We start from the raw sequence: 19207 nt of genomic DNA on the forward strand, positions 1-19207 counted from the left end.
CTATTTACCGTGAGGACCCGGCGGTCACGGATGTTCCCGGGTGCGTGGGAGCAACATTCTGGAATGACGCCCCACGGATGTCCACCCAGAACTAGCCGACCGCGCTGCAGCCGTCTTTTGGCTATGGCCCGGTCGGCAAGTGGTTAAAATGGATGTAAACCCCCCCCAAATTTTTTTTTTTTTTTTTTTTTTTTTTTTATATCATACTGTAGAGTGTATAAGATTTCCTATCATTTGAGCCCAGTCTTGCCACACAGCGTTAATCCAGCTCTGAGCAATCCTCTTTTATTGTTCAGTGAGAAAAATCTTGACAAACTGAGAAACTTTGTCAAATCCTCCCCCTTGCTGTGAGTGACAGGTGATTTACATATCTCGTGCACTAGCCTAAGACATGCATTATTTTTTAATTCCCACCCCCACTTCTTTCTTCAGCAGCTCTGCAAGGATTGGCTGTTCCGCACCTCAGCATGATTGGGCATGCTGAAGTCATGTGGTTACTTTCCTGTCTTTTCACTGGATGTTAGAGATCATAGCAGAAGTTCAGTGTAAGAAATACACAGGAGAAAATGCATATTGACAAGGGGAGTGTAGAGGTGGGCGGGGAGTGTACTGACATCACAACTCCACCCACCGAGCTCCAGACAACAGACCCACCCACAGAATCTGCAGTTTTTTGGCTCTCATAACAGACAGAGGGGAGACATTTGACAGGTAAAGATACATGCAGGAGGCGTGTATATCCTTATAGACGTAGTTTACAAAGGATGACACTAGGTTTACATCCATTTTAATATTATATAGAAGTAAAAAGCGAGGTAGGATTTTTTAAGTAAGTTAAAAAGTAAGCAGAAATTATTATTTATTTATTTTTACGGTTATGCAATGTGAATAAGAACATGTATCAAATATAAAGTAGGCATTATCAATTTGACCACAAAAGTGTAAATGCACAGTTAGTTAAATGTCATGTAAGCAGCTGAAGATGAAAACGAAGAATCCATGCTGTAATGATGTTTGTTTGGAGGTGTCTGGGTGTGCACACATTCCGTATGGTAATAATGTTCCATATCATTTCTATTTCTAGAACTCTTGAAGCTGATAAGAGTGTCATTTTGGGAGCTGTTCCTAGACGTGAACCATTCAGTCAGTTTCTTATCTTTTTGGCCTCTACTAAGAAAAGCTATGAATGGGAATTGGCTCTCACTTGTCACAAATGTGTCTTTTTATGGCTGCAAGAATTACAGATCTGGATTAGGTTAAAGACACCCGATAAGTTTTATTATCTGAATATTTTAGTCCGCCCTTTATTTTCTGAGATGTTTGCACTGAAACTCTTATAAAGATTATTTAAAGTTGAATCCCAGGCAAATAGCCTAGTTGTAATGCACATGGAGCTGTTGTTTCTGCTAAAAGATTTGCATTTATGTCAATCCATCTGAGATTTATACAGCTCTGGCACACAGCACAACCCTGTCTGGCAGGGCAGAGACCTGATTTTTTTTTTTTATTCTATAGCAGGATTTTCTAAACAAAGGGCCAGTTTACTGCCCTTCACACCTTAGGGGGCTGGACTGTGGCCAGCGGGTATAGAAAATGGCCTGATGTCAGTTGGAGTAAACAATGCCCCATCATTAGGGTCAGCATGAGGATTAGTGCCCCATCATTGGTGTCAGTGGGAGGATTGGTGCCCCCATCATTGGTGTCAGTGGGAGGATTGGTGCCCCCATCATTGGTGTCAGTGGGAGGATTGGTGCCCCCATCATTGGTGTCAGTGGGAGGATTAGTGCCCCCATCATTGGTGTCAGTGGGAGGATTGGTGCCCCATCGTTGGTGTCAGTGGGGGTGGGGAGATGCCTTAAAGGCCAGATAAAAGAAAGCAAGGGCCACATTTTGGAGAACACTGTTCCACAGGTTGGTACCACTTTCAGGTCTCCTCCCCATCTCTGACTCAAATGAAAGCAGAAGCAGCACACGGATGATATCCTCCTTCTGTCACTTTGCTCTCTCCTCCTATCAGCTTATTTCTTGTTGGTACATAAACACTATAACACGACTGGCTCCTTGAACTGCTTCTTCCTCTTCCAGTCTGACCTCTGCTGTACAAGGACAGTAAAAGATGGACACCAAGTCAAGTGCAGATACTTACACTGTTTGTATTTAAAAACAAAAAAAAACCCTAGATTTTATGATGTATTGATGAACATTGGGCTGCATCAATTTGTGCCTTTTTTTTAGATCTTCCTGGAGTTCACCTTTTACATAAAAGCTAATTTTAGGCTTGGCACTTCTATAGAATTCCCTTGACATAACTATTCCAGCTTTTAACTGAAGAAGACGCATAAACATATGAAGGCTGTGCCTGAGAACTGCATTGCATAGACACATAGGAAGAAGGGAGGTATTTTATGTGTGGTGTGTTTTTTTTTTTTTTTTTTTTTTTTTTTTTTTTTTGGCTTCAGTTTTAATTTAAGAGATTTCAGATTTGATTTTCAAGTGTGTGTGTGTTTTTTTTTTTGTTTTTTTTTCAAATATATTTTTTATTAAATCCCGGAAAGGGCAGATCCAAGTCGTTACAGTAATAGTATGTAAACATTGATATATCCAGGTTCATACTTATGCCATGTCCAATATACAGTTGTGCTCATAAGTTTACATACCCTGGCAGAATGTTTGCTTTCTTGGTCATTTTTCAGAGAATATGAATGATAACACAAAAACATTTTTGGTCGTGGTTAGTGTTTGGCTGAAGCCATTTATTATCAATCAACTGTGTTTACTCTTTTTAAATTCTAAGGACTACCAAAATGACCCTGATCAAAAGTTTACATACCCCAGTTCTTAATACCGTGTATTGCCCCCTTTAACATCAATGACAGCTTGAAGTCTTTTGTGGTATTTGTGGATGAGGCTCTTTATCTTCTCAGATGGTAAAGCTGCCCATTCCTCTTGGCAAAAAGTCTCCAGTTCCTATAAATTCTTGGGCTGTCTTGCATGACCTGCACGTCTGAGATCTCCCCAGAGTGGCTCAATGATATCCTTTTTTTCCATTTTCGTAAAATTATCAAGAAGAGGAAATGGGGGGGTGGGGGGAGAGGAGTCTGAGATGGCTATGGTTTGTACTATCGGAGCTAGCTAATCGATATGGCCTAACCGAGAAGTTATGATCCGAAAAGCGCTGTCCCTTCTTCAGAGAATAATACAAATATATTCCACAGTCCCCATGTCTTGGAATATTTTTCGTGCTTCTGCTGTATTGTAATTACCAAGTCTTCCATGTTGTTCTCTACTTTGTGAAGACCGCTTCCAATAGTTGGTGGCAATGTTTCTTTCCAATGAAGAGGAATACAGGACTTGGCGGTGTTCAGTAAGTGATGTTCAATTGATTTTTTTTTTTTATATACACTTTTGCAGGAATAGTGGAAACGTCAAAGAAAGGCTGAATCTTCAGGAATCTTGCAGTCTGTGAATTTTTAAAAACATTTTTCGGACCTCCGCCCAGAAGTACTTTAATTTGGGGTAGGACCGGAATATATAGAGTAGTGTTCCTCTTCCCTCCTGGCACCTCCAATAACGATCAGTCGTATTTGGATAGAATTCATGTAACCTATGAGGAGTATGATACCACCTTGTCAAAATTTTAAAGTTGGTTTCTTGAATTTTTTTACAAATCGATGATTTTAGTGCAAATCTATTAATGTTTTACAAGTATATTTTTAATGTCAAATTATTGCGTCATAGGGCCCTTCACAACAGTGTGCTGTAGTAATGTGAGTCTTACCGCAATGCAATGTAATCTGTGTTAAACATGTTGTTTGCAGTGCACATGCGTATAGTTAAAGCTAATATTTTAAAGTAACGAGTGTTATATGTGTTGGCGTGATGCGGTGCCATTCATTCTGAATGTCCCCCAAAGCACCTTTAAGGTTTTTCTTCTTAAAGTATATGTACATCCAGAATTTGTTGGCTGTCAGTAAAACAAGTGTCCCTATTAGGATTTCCCTGTTCATTTGGCAACTAACAATGTTTGAATTTCCCATTGTTCTCTGTCTTGGTTAGAATGGTCAACAGGACAAATGTAAAAGGTGATTGTCCCCAGCAGGGACACAGACATCACCCACAATGTGACAGTTTCTATCTCTCCTCTACTGTATTCAAAATGTAAAAAGATAGATTTGACTATACATACCCTTTCATTGTAGAATAGTGGACATGAAATGAAAGCTGGAGGTAATTTTGTAAAACTGCTATTAATTAATTTGTCTAGGAAGATGGAAATAACCATCAGTTACAGTGCCTTGAAAAAATATTCGTACCGCTTGCAATTTTCCACATTTTGTCAAATTGCAACCAAAAACATAAATGTATGTTATTGGGATTTTATGTGATGGGCCAACACAAAGTGGCACATAATTGTGAACTGGAAGGAAAATGATGAATGGTTTTCCGAATTGTTTACAAATAAATATGTGAAAAGTGTGGCGTGCATTTATATTCAGCCCCCGAGTCAATATTTTTTAGAACCACCTTTCACTGCAATTACAGCTGCAAGTCTTTTTGGGGATGTCTCTATCAGCTTTGCACATCTAGAGAGTGACATTTTTGACCATTCTTCTTTGCAAAATAGCTCAAGCTCTGTCAGATTGTATCAGTGGCGGCTGGTGCTCAAAATTTTTTGGGGGGTGCAAACAAACTGAAAAATACTGATCATAAAAACATCATATGCAGCCACTGTGGCCCATTATATGCAGCCACTGTGGCCCATTATATGCAGCCACTGTGGCCCATTATATGCAGCCACTGTGGCCCATTATATGCAGCCACTGTGGCCCATTATATGCAGCCACTGTGGCCCATTATATGCAGCCACTGTGGCCCATTATATGCAGCCACTGTGGCCCATTATATGCAGCCACTGTGGCCCATTATATGCAGCCACTGTGGCCCATTATATGCAGCCACTGTGGCCCATTATATGCAGCCACTGTGGCCCATTATATGCAGCCACTGTGGCCCATTATATGCAGCCACTGTGGCCCATTATATGCAGCCACTGTGGCCCATTATATGCAGCCACTGTGGCCCATTATATGCAGCCACTGTGGCCCATTATATGCAGCCACTGTGGCCCATTATATGCAGCCACTGTGGCCCATCATATGCAGCCACTGTGTCCCTGCTGAAGAAAAGCATCCCCACAACATGATGCTGCCACCACCATGTTTCCTGGTGGGGATGGTGTGTTCAGGGTGATGTGCAGTGTTAGTTTTCCACCACACATAGTGTTTTGCTTTGAGGCCAAAAAGTTTAATTTTGGTCTCATATGACCAGAGCACCTTCTTCCACATGTTTGCTGTGACCCCCACATGACTTCTCGCAAACAGGACTTCTTATGGCTCTTTCAACAATGGCTTTCTCCTTGCCACTCTTCCATAAAGGCCAGATTTGTGGAGTGCACAAATAATAGTTGTCCTGTGGACGGATTCTCCCACCTGAGCTGTGGATCTCTGCAGCTCCTCCAGAGTTACCATGGGCCTCTTGGCTGCTTCTCCGATTTAATGCTCTCCTGCCTGGCCTGTCAGTTTAGGTGGATGGCCATGTTTTGGTAGGTTTGCAGTTGTGCCATACTCATTGTGAAAGGCATCCCAAAGCATATACTGTGTGGTGTTGTGCACTTCATTTTCAGAAAGTGTCATGTATGTTTCTTTCTTTTATGTGGTGCATTGACATTAGAGTCATAATGAATAGGCTGCCTTAACAAAACAGACAATAATACATTTCATAACGTTTATCAACCCGTGTGCATTAATGTATTGCAAAGGAATGATTAAATGGTAACTCCACATTTGTGAAAAAAAATATAGCAGATACAATTGATACACAAATCATATTGTAATTGAATGGTATTAAAAGTAATCTTTCCTTTTTAATCTGCAGCTACTGTACTTTTCTGTGAAATGCAATACAATATGACAGCCTGCAGGCCCTTTTGCACAGAGCTTCCCCAGAAATGCAATTTCCTGCTTGTGTCATTGATAAATCTGCACTAGACAGATTTTAGGCATCATCTCCATCAAAAATTTTAATTTTGGTGAGTTACCCCCAGAGGGTTAATCAGTTCTAATGGGATGCAGACCCTACAACTTGCCTTATTGGAACACTGCAAGTGCATCACCCGATTTTAGAATTAACACACACTCCCATTCAGGAATCTGGAATGAACACATACTCCTATTCAGGAAGGGCATAGTGGTACATACAACTTTTTCTTATAGCCCATCTCTGGGCAAAAATAAATTTTCCAATTCAATGGAGCTGTGCCCACACTACATGGGTTAACTGCTCATTTTTGGATAGAGGAGAGGATCCTCTGATCCTCCCAGCATAAGACCAGTCCAGCATCTGTGCACTCCAGTGTTCTTGAGTTGTGGAATATTCTTGACGTCATCAAGCCTAGAGTGGACTCCACAGACCAGGAACAGTCCACCGCTGGACCATGGTGAAGCGATATTTTCCATTGGAACGAAGGATCAGGTGAGTGTACGCTTTCTCATCACCCCTAGACAAAACTATCAGTTGACCTGTGCAGTGTGGGCACTGACCTACTGCATGGGACAATTTTTGCAATGTACATAGATCACCCAGAGGGGAATGTTTTTATCTCAGCAAAAATGGAGCTACTCTTTTTAAGTGTGTCTGGATTCTGTGAGCAGTGCTGTCCCTGACTGTTCATTGAAAAATTATCTAGTCTAGGCTTTTGGTTTTTCTTTATTTTCTTCATTGACTTCTTTTAGAACAAGTACCTTTTTTTTAAAATATAATATATTTATGATTGTGAGTTGTTCACTGTTACTAATTCGGTGCGTAAACCCTCTGGTTCGCACACTCTAAATTGACAGTGTGAGAACATCTACTCTAATATGAAGACTGAAGAATGGAGTCTGTGTGTCACATTGTCTACTACTAAAAAGTGACCAGTCTGGCTTCACCTTTGTTGCTATTCTGGTTGCGATCCTGACCTTTCCTCTTATTCATATTGTTCATCTGTCTACTGCCTGCCCTAACCTTGATACTCTGCCCAAGTGCCACCTGACCCAAATCCAGTTAGTCCTGAATGTGACCTGCCCCAACCTCTGCCACATTATGTTCTCCACTTTTGACTGGCTTTTTATTAACTCTCCAGCTGTCTCTAGTAAGATGAACCTGAGAACTTCATCTGGTGAATGTCACACAGCAAATGGAAAACCTTCTTGTGGGGGCCTCTGGTGGCATTTCTTAAAGGAGGTATATGGCCAAAGCTCTTTTGGATCACAGGAGTGCACTTAGTTCTAGATTTCTTTGACCCATATCTAGCCGACAGTGAGCTACTGTAAAGTCTGCTGTTGGCTGATGTCACAGAGCCAATCCAGGCTCCCCAGGGATCCCAACAATAATGTCGGGATCCACCCAGATGCCTGATCAGCAGCTGGCTCATTCTCTCAGCGCGCTGCTAAGAGCCTGAGCCAGCCACTTCTGCCCCTCCCAAACCCAGTGCTTTAATGAGTGCTAGAGAGGAAGAGCACACAATGGTGACTGACAGTTACTGCTCTCTGCTTAGAGCGGACCAGAGAACCGAGTGATCAATGGTCTTCGGCCAGCGGGGGAAAGCTGCTGCAGCATCATATCAATGCAGCAGGCATCCAGGTAAGTTTAATTGTGGTGATTTTTATTCCTGCGCTTTTCTTTTAAGCTGGTCGTACACATATAGGCTGAGGGGGACAAATTTAACAAACTCCTCCATTGGACAGATCAGTCTCCTGCTGTGGCTGTTGTTTTCCACAGCCAACCCAACCAGCTGTCAAAATGCCTGGACAGTGACTGCATCTGATTGGATGCAGGTGCTGCTCTGCCAACAGTTTTTTGCTCAGCTCCTTAAATCTTTCAATGAAGAAAGGTTGGGCAGGAGGTGGCTGATAGCACCACCCATGGAGCGAATTTAGTTCAGTTCATTAGCAACTGGCTAAACTTAATTCTGTGTATGGCCAACTTAGGACTCTTCATCATAGGGGGCTCAGTCGTACCATTAATAACCATGGGTTATTCGAATTCCGTGAGCACGATATATGAAGTAACATAACTATCATTGTTTGATGTGGTAGAGCCATTGCTCTCTAACAAACCAAAACCTTTTTTGAGTTCCATAGCAATAGTCAATCATTTACAAGAGCCAGATAGTTTCCTTTATTGTGGTGTTTGTCCTGGCCCATTGACTGGTTTCCTCCCTAGTAGTTCCATTTATTTTCTGAGCTATGGTCATTCCATTTGAATTACGCACATATTTTATTCTCACTGAGCTTCAGTATTGCCAACGGCCTTCTGCTCTGTGACTGATGATCAGTCGTCTTGGATCTCCAAACCACTGTCAAGTCCAAATATATTTTATCTAGTTCTGCCAAACTCTTTAAACTCTCTTCTAACTTAAATTTAAAGTGTGCAATGTGGTGCCCATTCCACCAAAGCACATGATGTGTGTCCTTGCAGAGATAAGTGCTGCCATTGCCTTTAACTTTAATGTAGAGAATAATATACACCTCCCTTCCCCATTGATTCCCTGCTGGTTTTGTGTTCTCTGTATGATAAATAATTGACATTTCAAAGGTCAGAGGAACACAGGCTATGTTATTGCTTTCATGTTGTTTGCTTTTTCGTGTATTTTTATGTATGTCAGGTAGATTTGCAATTGTTTTAGGTTTCTAGCATAGGCATAAGGTCATTTCCGCAAACACTTTATTTTTTTATTTTTTTTTTTTGGCTATAGGTATCACTTTGTTTATTACAGGGTATTTTTTATTTTATTTTTTATGAATACGGTGGTCAGAGTAACCTGTAACTGCTAAGAGAAATAATCTTAGACGTGTGACCTTTTATGAGAAAGGCATGTGTATACCGTAAATCAGACCTAAAAGGCTCAGTTCACTCACTTTGCCCAGCCAAATGTAATTTTCAGTATAAGAAATCCAGACAAAAAGGATTATAGAGTTCTGCCTCTAAGATCCAAATGTTTTCTGCAATGACCACCAATACAAGCTGCGAAGCAGTCACATACCTGAAAATAATCACTATGGCAAATAATTTGCATTATAGTTGTGGGTACGTTTAATCTACTATTAATGTTTTTCAAGTTGGTTCAAATGAATGTTGTAAGTGACTTGTGTTGTATCTGTTTGTAGAATTCCTATGACATCTATGTAGTGGCAGAGCGAGCACATTAATCACTTGGCTGTGGAAGCTTGTTTAGTTTGGTAATGTTTTATGGAATAACAGCTGTTGATTATGGCATAGAGACAGAAGATTAGTATGGAATTTTCGTGAGGCAAAATGTAGGTTTTCTCACTGCTGAGCCACAAGTTATCGAAAAAGCATGCAAACTTTCCATTGCATGATTGAATCAAATATATTTCAGTCTTGCAGTGGAAAATGTTTAAAAACTTAAAAGGGAAGTACAGGATCCTATAAGAACAAACATCCATATTCACCTAGATGGCTGCAACACCGATGGCTGCAAAACCGCTCAGTACATCGAGAACTGAGCGATCAAAGACCGCTGATCATTCAGTTTGTGGGTCTGCTCTGAGCAGAGAGCAGTGACTGTCAGTCACCGCTCTGTGTTCTGCCTCCCCAGCGCTCACACTAAAATATTTTTCTTGAAATTGCCTCTTGCTGTGTTTTTTCTGCCTCCTTCTGACATCTTCTGTGAGCTCCCGAACCTCTCCCCTTTTTTTTTTTCCCTTTCACTTATGTTTGTTTGAAACAAATAGTGCACGTTAGTTGCAATCGTGTGCACTGCTCTATTTATGATACAAATCCAGTAGTGCATAGTCCCTAGTCCATTTCGAGATGGAGCAAGAGAGGGTGGCTATGTTCCTGCATGGAGAATTAATTTAGCCACTCTCTTAACAGGCGGTCGGATCAGACACAGTAGCAAAAAATTCATAAAAATAATTTGGAGGAGGCTGAGAGCAATAGAAGGTACTTTTTTGAGTTAATAGGTATTTGAATAGAATGTGTCTGGTAACACTTTAAAGCGTATTTTACATCTAAAATACATGGTCTGCTTTATTAGTGCTCCTGTCCACTCCTTTCTGAAAAGTAGGAAAAAAAAGTTTGAAAAAACTGTGGGGTGGAAAAAATGATACACTTGCCTTTCCCCCAGCTTTTGTGCTCCTAGGTGAGGGTGACGACGTCTTTCTTCTGAGAAAATCTGGGTAATGTAGACTACTAATCTTACTGAGAAGAATGCTCCCTGGTCTCTGTACTGCAGCCTCAACTTGGGATATTTGGAGCGCTCCCCATTCCACGGGGTGTTGTCTGCGGGAGGATGATGTCACCCCCTGCACCACGCAATCTTGGTCCACTTTAAAGTGCATCTGAGCTCTGTGCTCTTAGCCCAGGTTCACACTATAGCGATCTCGGACATTGCATGTGATTAGCACCCGCAACGCATCACATGTGATGTCTGTGCGATGCGAGTTTAGCCATGCAACTGTATGGCTGAACTCACATTGAATTTGCAAAAAAAAAAAAAGGTGCAGGGGCTTTCTTTTTTTTTTTTTCCCCACGCTGGAATCCGTTCACAGAGCGCAGTGCGAACTGTGGATTTGAGCAGGAATCGGGGCACTGCGATCTGTGAACCGACCTGGGGGTATCATTAACGTTGTACTGACACCCGCAGCGGTTCGCAGAGGGCAGTGTGATCTGTCTGCGGGGGAAAAGCGATGCGGGAACCGGCGTTGGAATCGGGCTGCTTCCCACATAGCTACAGTGTGAACCTAGGCTTAAAGGGAAGAGATTTCCCCTGTTACAGGGAACATCTAGGTAAAACTTTTTTTCTTTTTCATTTTGGATAGAGCAAGGAAGGGTTATAACCCTGTCAGATTTTTTTTTTCGCCAGACGTCTATCTGTCTTTTCCCAGACTTCTACAGTCGTGAAACTCCTTTCGTTTTTTTGCTTACCAACTCCACTATCTGTGGACAGCTATGATTGTCACACAGGCTGGACTGCAAGCATGTCTGCCTTGGTTCACCTCTATCATATGGCAGATTTATGAGGTTAGATAAGACTGTTTTTGTTGACATTTTAGCTCACAAGAAGTGGCAAGTACATGCCATTTCTGGCAAAATCATTCTAGTGCTTTCTGTATTAATGATTATGCTCTTACCCTGAAAATGAAAACAAACCACCTGACTGATCAGCTGTAATACATGGAAATGTTGTTGGGTTTAGGTATGCTTTAAATACGGTAAATAAAAGGGGTGCTTTCTTAGGTTTTCCCTTCCCAATGTTGATCGTTTTTTTAAATGGGATTCACCTACCTAGTAAATTTCCTTCTGGAAGTTTCACAGTGTTACAAAGCATTTCTTCCAAAATGTTTACAGTCAGCCATATTGCTTCCCACACATCTATGGCCCAAAAACCATTTACTTCATTGGAAAAATCTGCCAACCTGACCCTCCACTGTATTGTGCGTAGTGTTTGGAACACATGAGTGAGGGAGCACTGGCTGATTAAAAAGATTTTGGAAGAAAAGCTGTGCGCCAAGTCACGAGACGGAGATATCAGGTGAATTCATCACAGGTAAGTACATCCTATAATTAAAAAAACTCAACTAAAATAATCAAGTTAACTGCACCTGCAGACAGCCTGAAACAAATTGACAGAGCTCTAATTCTGGTCAGAAATTCCATGCAGATTCTGTGTTCTGTAAAACACAAGGTCACAAGCTTCTCTCAGAAACTAGGTGGTCATACAGCTTCTACTCTGTGCACCTCTTCTTTTTTTTTTTTTTTCCTAGTCATGTGTTTTTGGGTGAGGCGGTAAGCTGCTCATTTAAAGAGTCCTTGAAAACCTTGGAACACTGTGCTTTGATTTCACCCATTCAGATTCAGGCTGACGTGCTCGTATTTAGCTTATGTTTGTCTGACCTTGAGTCACCAGCTTGTTGCCCTGTTACCTACCTTACCTCTCACTCCCACAACTGTTCCCAGAGAGTGCATACCAGTGTAAAAAAACAGAGCTTTAATTAATAACGTTTTATTGATAGAATTGATTCATAGCAGAAAAAGAATCCAACAAGTTTCCAGGTTTGGATTTTAGGGCTAAAGAAGGTGAAGTCTGTTGGGCTCCTGTCACGCGTTGACGTTTTTCTGCTATGTACTAATTTTATCAATGAAACTTTGTACTCTTGGACGTTTGTTGGGAACTCTCATTAGATTGTATATGCGGAATCTCAACTTTGGGATTTCCCTGTTTCTAAGTGGTGTCCCCGTTTTTGTGGAGTGCTACTGAACCAATCCCAGTGTGTCCAAAGGATAATTCAATTGACAATTGCAAATCTGTATTCAGTTTTACATGTGTTTCAATGAATTGAAAACTTCTCTTGATTGTGCTGTGTACTCTAGTGGTTGAAGTATTCAGAGGTTATGTGGTTGATAGGGCAGCAAATGTAAGTGTTTGTTTGACCCCTCACACTCAAGCTGAAGAGTCTGGTTAAAACCAAGTTAGTAAAAGGGGCAAACATATACCCTTTATAACTAAGCCTAACAATTTTTATAATGTAAGCCTTATGATCAGATTTTTGTATGAGCCTAATCGTAACTGGTGTTTTTGCATAGGCTAATTTTCAGTGGAACACACATTTAATTGGAAGAAACCCTTTAAATAAAGCAAGGTCTATACTCAAACCTGTAGTAGTAGATGGTCAGTAATTGTCCTTATGGAAATTCATTGTCTGACTTGAAAATAATACCCAAGATAAACAGTTTGTAGTTCCTTGCTATTATGGTATTTTGATTTGCACAGTTATCCATCTGATGAGGCAGTAAGTTCTGTGCTTTAGGCTCGGTTCACACATGGGCGGCACGACTTGCAGGTCGCCTCAGCGAGGCGACCTGCAAACGACTGCGGGGCGACTTGCGAGACGACTTCTGCATAGAAGTCTATGCAAGTCGCCCCAAGTCGCCCCCAAAGTAATACAGGAACCTTTTTCTAAGTCGGAGCGACTTGCGTCGCTCCAATTAGAACGGTTCCATAGCACAGAACGGGAGGCGACTTGTCAGGCGACTAGGTCGCCTGACAAGTCGCCCCAGTGTGAACCGAGCCTTACTGTCTACATTCTAAATTAAACTGTCACTTTCTAATGATCTTGCCTGAATTTCAAATGAGTCGAAACCAAATGGATGTTTACTTGCTTCTAAGAATGCTTCATTTATTTTTCAGTCTGACACCTATCTGTGCAAGTCGTATCGGCTGCCAGAAGATGATGAAGCCTATGTAGGTATGTATGATACATATAACAATGTTGTAGCATTACTTGGCTTTTTTTTTTTTTCTCCTAAAATTTATAAGCATAATCCTCTGTCAGATGGTCCCAAAATTACATTTATCTTGCATAATGCACATTGGAAGATGGGGGGGGGGGAGAGAGAGAGTACTTGGGGAGCCAGGTTAACATCTTGGTGGCTGCATGAGTAATAGTGGCTGGGGAAATGAATACCAGTGCCCATGGCTAACATTATGAGGTTTCCCGTTTATCAGACATTGCTTTTCCGTCCAGGGGATAACTTTTCGATTCTGCAACATTAAACAGTGGGCGTAGCGTTACCCCCCTAGGGGCTGCTGGTATTAACTGGTTCTACCCCAAACAGTACTGAGGCCAACAGCCACCCACGCAACAGTGCATTCACTCCGGCTTTTGATGAAACTTTTTAACAGGAGAGGGATTAGGGCATGGATACTCCAAAATGATTAGTACTTACAATTTGAGGATAGTCTTCTCCTTTAATTTAACTCCTTTATTCAACTGTAAATATTGGACAGTTTAAGGCCTCACAGCTGGGAGCCAGGAGGCAAGTCTCTTTGGCATCTGGTTACCCAGCACCACGGCACAGCTGTTGGTACCAGACAGAAAGGAAGCAGCCTAGACACTATGTTTCAGCCTAACCTGGTTTTAAAGCTCGTCTCCAGGCAAATTCACTAGTTTTTTTTTTTTTTTGGAAGAAAATAGCCCAATATAGGTATTTCTGACATTTAGCATGGTGTTTTTAAAATATATCTTTTTACGGAGTGAGGGGGTATCGTTTTTAGTATAGAGGGGTCATAAGCAGCCTCTCTGTTGTTCTTACAAGCAGTAGGAGGGAACACCCCTTCCACCGCTTGCCCGGGCTCTCCCGCCCCCCCCCCGGGAGACCCGAGCAACCAGCCAGCACATCCGCCAGCTGGAGACCCGAAGAAAGCCAGGAGCAGCTTTGATTGGGTCTTGGATGTGGTAACCCAGAAGTGATGTCATGACATCACTTCCGGTTTACTGAAATCTTAAAGGTGCTATTTTTAAAAAAATCAAACGTGTTCAAAAACACCAATTCAGCGTTTTGAATGCTTTCAAGTGCAAAGGAGGGATTTGGGGTCCCTCCCTTTGTAGATTGTAGACTGCAGATCCCTCCATAAAGGGGACCTGTTACGTGATATATATAGATAGATAATATACACAGTGGGGCAAAAAAGTATTTAGTCAGTCACCAATTGTGCAAGTTCTCCCACTAAAAAAGATGAGAGAGGCCTGTAATTGTCATCATAGGTATACCTCAACTATGAGAGACAAAATGTGGAAACAAATTCACAATCACATTGTCTGATTTTTGAAAGAATTTATTTGCAAATTATGGTGGGAAAATAAGTATTTGGTCACCTACAAACAAGCAAGATTTCTGGCTCTCACAGACCTGTATCTTCTTCTTTAAGAGGCTCCTCTGTCCTCCACTCATTACCTGTATTAATGGCACTTGTTTGAACTTGTTATCAGTATAAGACATCTGTCCACAACCTCAAACAGTCACACTCCAAACTCCACTATGGTGAAGACCAAAGAGCTGTCGAAGGACACCAGAAACAAAATTGTAGACCTGCACCAGGCTGGGAAGACTGAATCTGCAAAAGGCAAGCAGCTTGGTGTGAAGAAATCAACTGCGGGAGCAATAATTAGAAAATGGAAGACATACAAGACCACTGATAATCTCCCTCGATCTGGGGCTCCACGCAAGATCTCACCCCGTGGGGTCAAAATGATCACAAGAACGGTGAGCAAAAATCCCAGAACCACACGGGGGGACCTAGTGAATGACATGCAGAGATCTGGGACCAAGGTAACAAAGGCTACCATCAGTAACACACTATGTCGCCAGGGACTCAGATCCTGCAGTGCCAGACGTGTCCCCCAGCTTAAGCCAGTACATGTCTGGGCCTGTCTGAGGTTTGCTAGAGAGCATTTGGATGATCCAGAAGAGGATTGGGAGAATGTCATATGGTCAGATGAAACCAAAGTAGAACTGTTTGATATAAACACAACTCACGTGTTTGGAGTAGAGGGAATGCTGAGTTGCAACCAAAGAACACCATACCTACTACCTACTGTGAAGCATGGGGGTGGCAACATCATGCTTTGGGGCAGTTTCTCTGCAAAGGGAACAGGACGACTGATCCGTGTACATGAAAGAATGAATGGGGCCATGTATCGTGAGATTTTGAGTGCAAACCTCCTCCCATCGGCAAGGGCATTGAAGATGAAACGTGGCTGGGTCTTTCAGCATGACAATGATCCCAAACACACTGCCCGGGCAACGAAGGAGTGGCTTCGTAAGAAGCATTTCAAGGTCCTGGAGTGGCCTAGCCAGTCTCCAGATCTCAACCCCATAGAAAACCTTTGGAGGAAGTTGAAAGTCCGTGTTGCCCAGCGACAGCCCCAAAACATCACTGCTCTAGAGGAGATCTGCATGGAGGAATGGGCCAACATACCAGCAACAGTGTGTGACAACCTTGTGAAGACTTACAGAAAACGTTTTACCTCTGTCATTGCCAACAAAGGATATATAACAAAGTACTGAGATGAACTTTTGATATTGACAAAATACTTATTTTCCACCATAATTTGCAAATAAATTCTTTCAAAAATCAGACAATGTGATTGTCTGGATTTGTTTCCACATTTTGTCTCTCATAGTTGAGGTATACCTATGATGACAATTACAGGCCTCTCATCTTTTTAAGTGGGAGAACTTGCACAATTGGTGGCTGACTAAATACTTTTTTTGCCCCACTGTGTATATGTATGTATGTATATATATATATAGTAAAGTGCCACCATCCCCTCCATGCTAGCGCGCAAAGGCGAATGCATGCGTCGGTCCTGAACGCACGCAAACTGCGATCGTCCCACACATGTAAGATGTCACTGTGAACGTCATATCAGCGGCAGTAATTCTAGCACTAGACCTCCTCTATACATCTAAAGTGGTAATCTGTAAAGGCTTTTAAAGTGTTGCCTATGTATAGTAAAAGTTACATTGTCGGTGTGCGCAGTTTTAAAGCGTGACATGTTTGGTATCTATTTACTCAGCACGGCATCATCTTTTTTATATTTTACAAAAAAAATTGGGTTATGAAATTTTTTTTTTTTTTTGCATTTAAAATTTTTAAGTATCCCCCCCCCCCCCCCCCCAAAATCACTGTGCAAATACCGTGTGACATAAAAAATTGCAAAACTCATCCATTTATTCTCTAGGGCCTCTGTTTAAAAAAAAAAAAATCATATATAATGTTTGGGGGTTCTAATTAATTTCTGGCCAAAAAAAATGATTTTTAAAAGAAAAGTGTGTCGGAAAATGCCTGGACTTTAAGTGGTTAAAGTGGTTGTAAACCCATAAAAATAACACTTGCAAGACAAAGGCATAATGAGCTAATATGCATTGCATATTTTTTTTTTTTTATTCTGAAACATTTTAAGTCTTATTTCTTCTTAAATTATTAGTAAGGGGCACATTTCCATATAAGTTAATTGTCCTGTTCTGTTTATTCTGTGAAATAAGTATTTATTATGCTGTGCCTGGCAAACAAGACAGATGTAAAGGAGGCCAAGAAGGACATCTCTCCAGAGGCCATGGCTTTGGAGTTGCCATGGTAATCATTAGCGCTGAAGAAATACATACTTAGGGGGTTGGGTGGCCGATGAAGGTTTTGTGTGTTTGTGGTTTAAGAAGCTGCTGCATAACTGGATTTCTTTTCAAAGTAAATACATGTTTTTCTTACCTTGTGTGAACTTTTGGTTTCCTTGATGTATTTCTAAATCAGAAGCGCATCTGTGTTTGTAGACTATAATTTGACTAGTGGCAAGTCATTTGAAATGCTGTGAAAGAATTTGAGGTAGCTAAGAATAGGAGTATATGTACCTCATCAGCAAAGGCTGCTTTTATTCTTTGACGGTATTTCATTTAAAAAGAAATTTAAAAAATACGGTGGTGTTTACTCGTGTAACATACTGTATATTATATGGAACAGAAAGGCAAGAATATAGTACTTGAAAAAAAATTGACTATGTGCTTTTTAAAATGCAAAGGTCAACCTGCTCTCCACTCATACACGGGCTCGGCTCCTTCCTCCTAGACGCATTGCGCCCTCTGATTGGGCTTCTTCAGTAGTATTAGTGGGTGTTAATAAACCTTTTTAGAAATGGAAAGCACTGTTGTTGCCTTTCTGTTCCATATAATAATACAGTATGTTGGCTGTCACGTGAGTATACCTGAAATCGGAGGGTACTTCCCTCCAGAGCCTGAGGAGAGCTGTGAGGGGTCTGCTGAGCTTGAGATCATTGCCAGATGGAGAATACAGATGGGCTTCATTTTAGCTTGCTGGAGGTGAGCAGATTTTTCACCTGGTGGTGGATGTGAAAAAGTCACATGAAGAATTAAAGATAGCCGGTCACTTTATTGCATTTTTCTGGGGTGCTGGACTTATTTAATTTTCGTCATTTTAAGATACTTTGTATGGATTGAAAATCAAATATTATTGTATGGATTGAGTATCCATACTCGAGTATAAGCCGAGTTTTTCAGCACATTTTTTTGTGCTGAAAGTGCCCCCCTCGGCTTATACTCGAGTCAAGCACTTTTCTGGTGCAAAGAATGACATTTCCTGAACCGACTTTGGGGCTCCGTATCTCGGGGTCACTTGGTGCTAGGACCCCAAAGTTGGTATGCAAACCCAGTGGAACTAGCACTACAACATATCCAAAGCTGGGGTTCCTAGCACTAAGTGGCCCCGAGATATGGGGCCCAAAAATCGGTTCAGAAAATGTCATTCTGTGCTGCAGAAAAGTGCTTGACATTTTCCGAACCGAATTTAGGGCTCCGTATCTCGGGGCCACTTGGTGCTAAGAACCCCATCTTTGGATATGTTGTAGTGCTAGTACCACTGGGTTTGCACACCAAATTTGGGGTTCCTAGCACCAAGTGGCCCCAGGATATGGGGCCCCAAATTCGGTCAACTGTGTCCATCTGCAGCAATGTTATTTTGGGACTTGAAGTTCGGGCAACCTATGGCTGCAAATGGGCACAGTGAGGCATGCAAATAGGCACAGTGAGGCTGCAAATGGGCATTGTTGACCCTCTTTTCCACTTACAGTAGCTGCACATTTCTCACCCTAGGCTTATACTCGAGTCAATAAGTTTTCCCATTTTTTTGTGGTAAAATTAGGTGCCTCGGCTTATATTTGGGTTGACTTAAACTCGAGTATATACGGTAAGTGAAGTGCAACACTCGCCTGTGATAAACTATCAAAGTGTGCATCAAACTCAAAATACATACATAAAAAAAAAAAAAAAAAAAAAAAAACACATTTTATACTCAATCCATACAAAAATATTTGATTTTCAATCTATACAATGTATCTTAAAATGACGAAAATTAAATAAGTCCAGCACCCCAGAAAAGTGCAATAAAGTGACCGGATATCTCAAATTCTTCATGTGACTTTTGCACATCCACCACCAGGGGAAAAATCTGCTCACCTCCAGCAAGCTAAAACCAAGCCCATCTGTATTTCTCCATCCGGCAATGATCTCAAGCTCAGCAGACCCCTCACAGCTCTCCTCAGGCTCTGGAGGGAAGTACCCTCCGATTTCAGGTATACTCACGTGACCGCCAAAATACTGTATTATTATATGGAACAGAAAGGCAACAACATAGTGCTTTTCATCCACGAACAGAGCCCTCCGGCAATCCAATGCTTGGATCTTCAAGTTCCAGACAGAGAATGATCCTCTCCAAGACCTGGAGTAGGACTGTACATAAGGAATGTGCTTCGAGCTAGATACAGGTTCCTACTGCAAAATGTATCGAAGGAAA

At 41.5% G+C, this 19207-nt stretch overlaps 1 protein-coding gene across 4 annotated transcripts in view; it reads left to right on the top strand.

Moving 5' to 3' along the window:
- PAM (peptidylglycine alpha-amidating monooxygenase) overlaps positions 1–19207 on the top strand; it is a 331085-nt gene that overhangs the window by 41651 nt on the left and 270227 nt on the right. For all 4 annotated transcript variants that reach the window (XM_073624571.1, XM_073624572.1, XM_073624573.1 and 1 more), the window contains exon 4: positions 13253–13310. In XM_073624571.1, the coding sequence (XP_073480672.1) occupies positions 13253–13310 (58 nt within the window). The remainder of the gene's footprint in view (positions 1–13252; positions 13311–19207) is intronic.

This window comes from Aquarana catesbeiana, linkage group LG01 (genome assembly GCF_042186555.1).
Source record: "Aquarana catesbeiana isolate 2022-GZ linkage group LG01, ASM4218655v1, whole genome shotgun sequence".
NCBI classification, from domain to species: domain Eukaryota; kingdom Metazoa; phylum Chordata; class Amphibia; order Anura; family Ranidae; genus Aquarana; species Aquarana catesbeiana.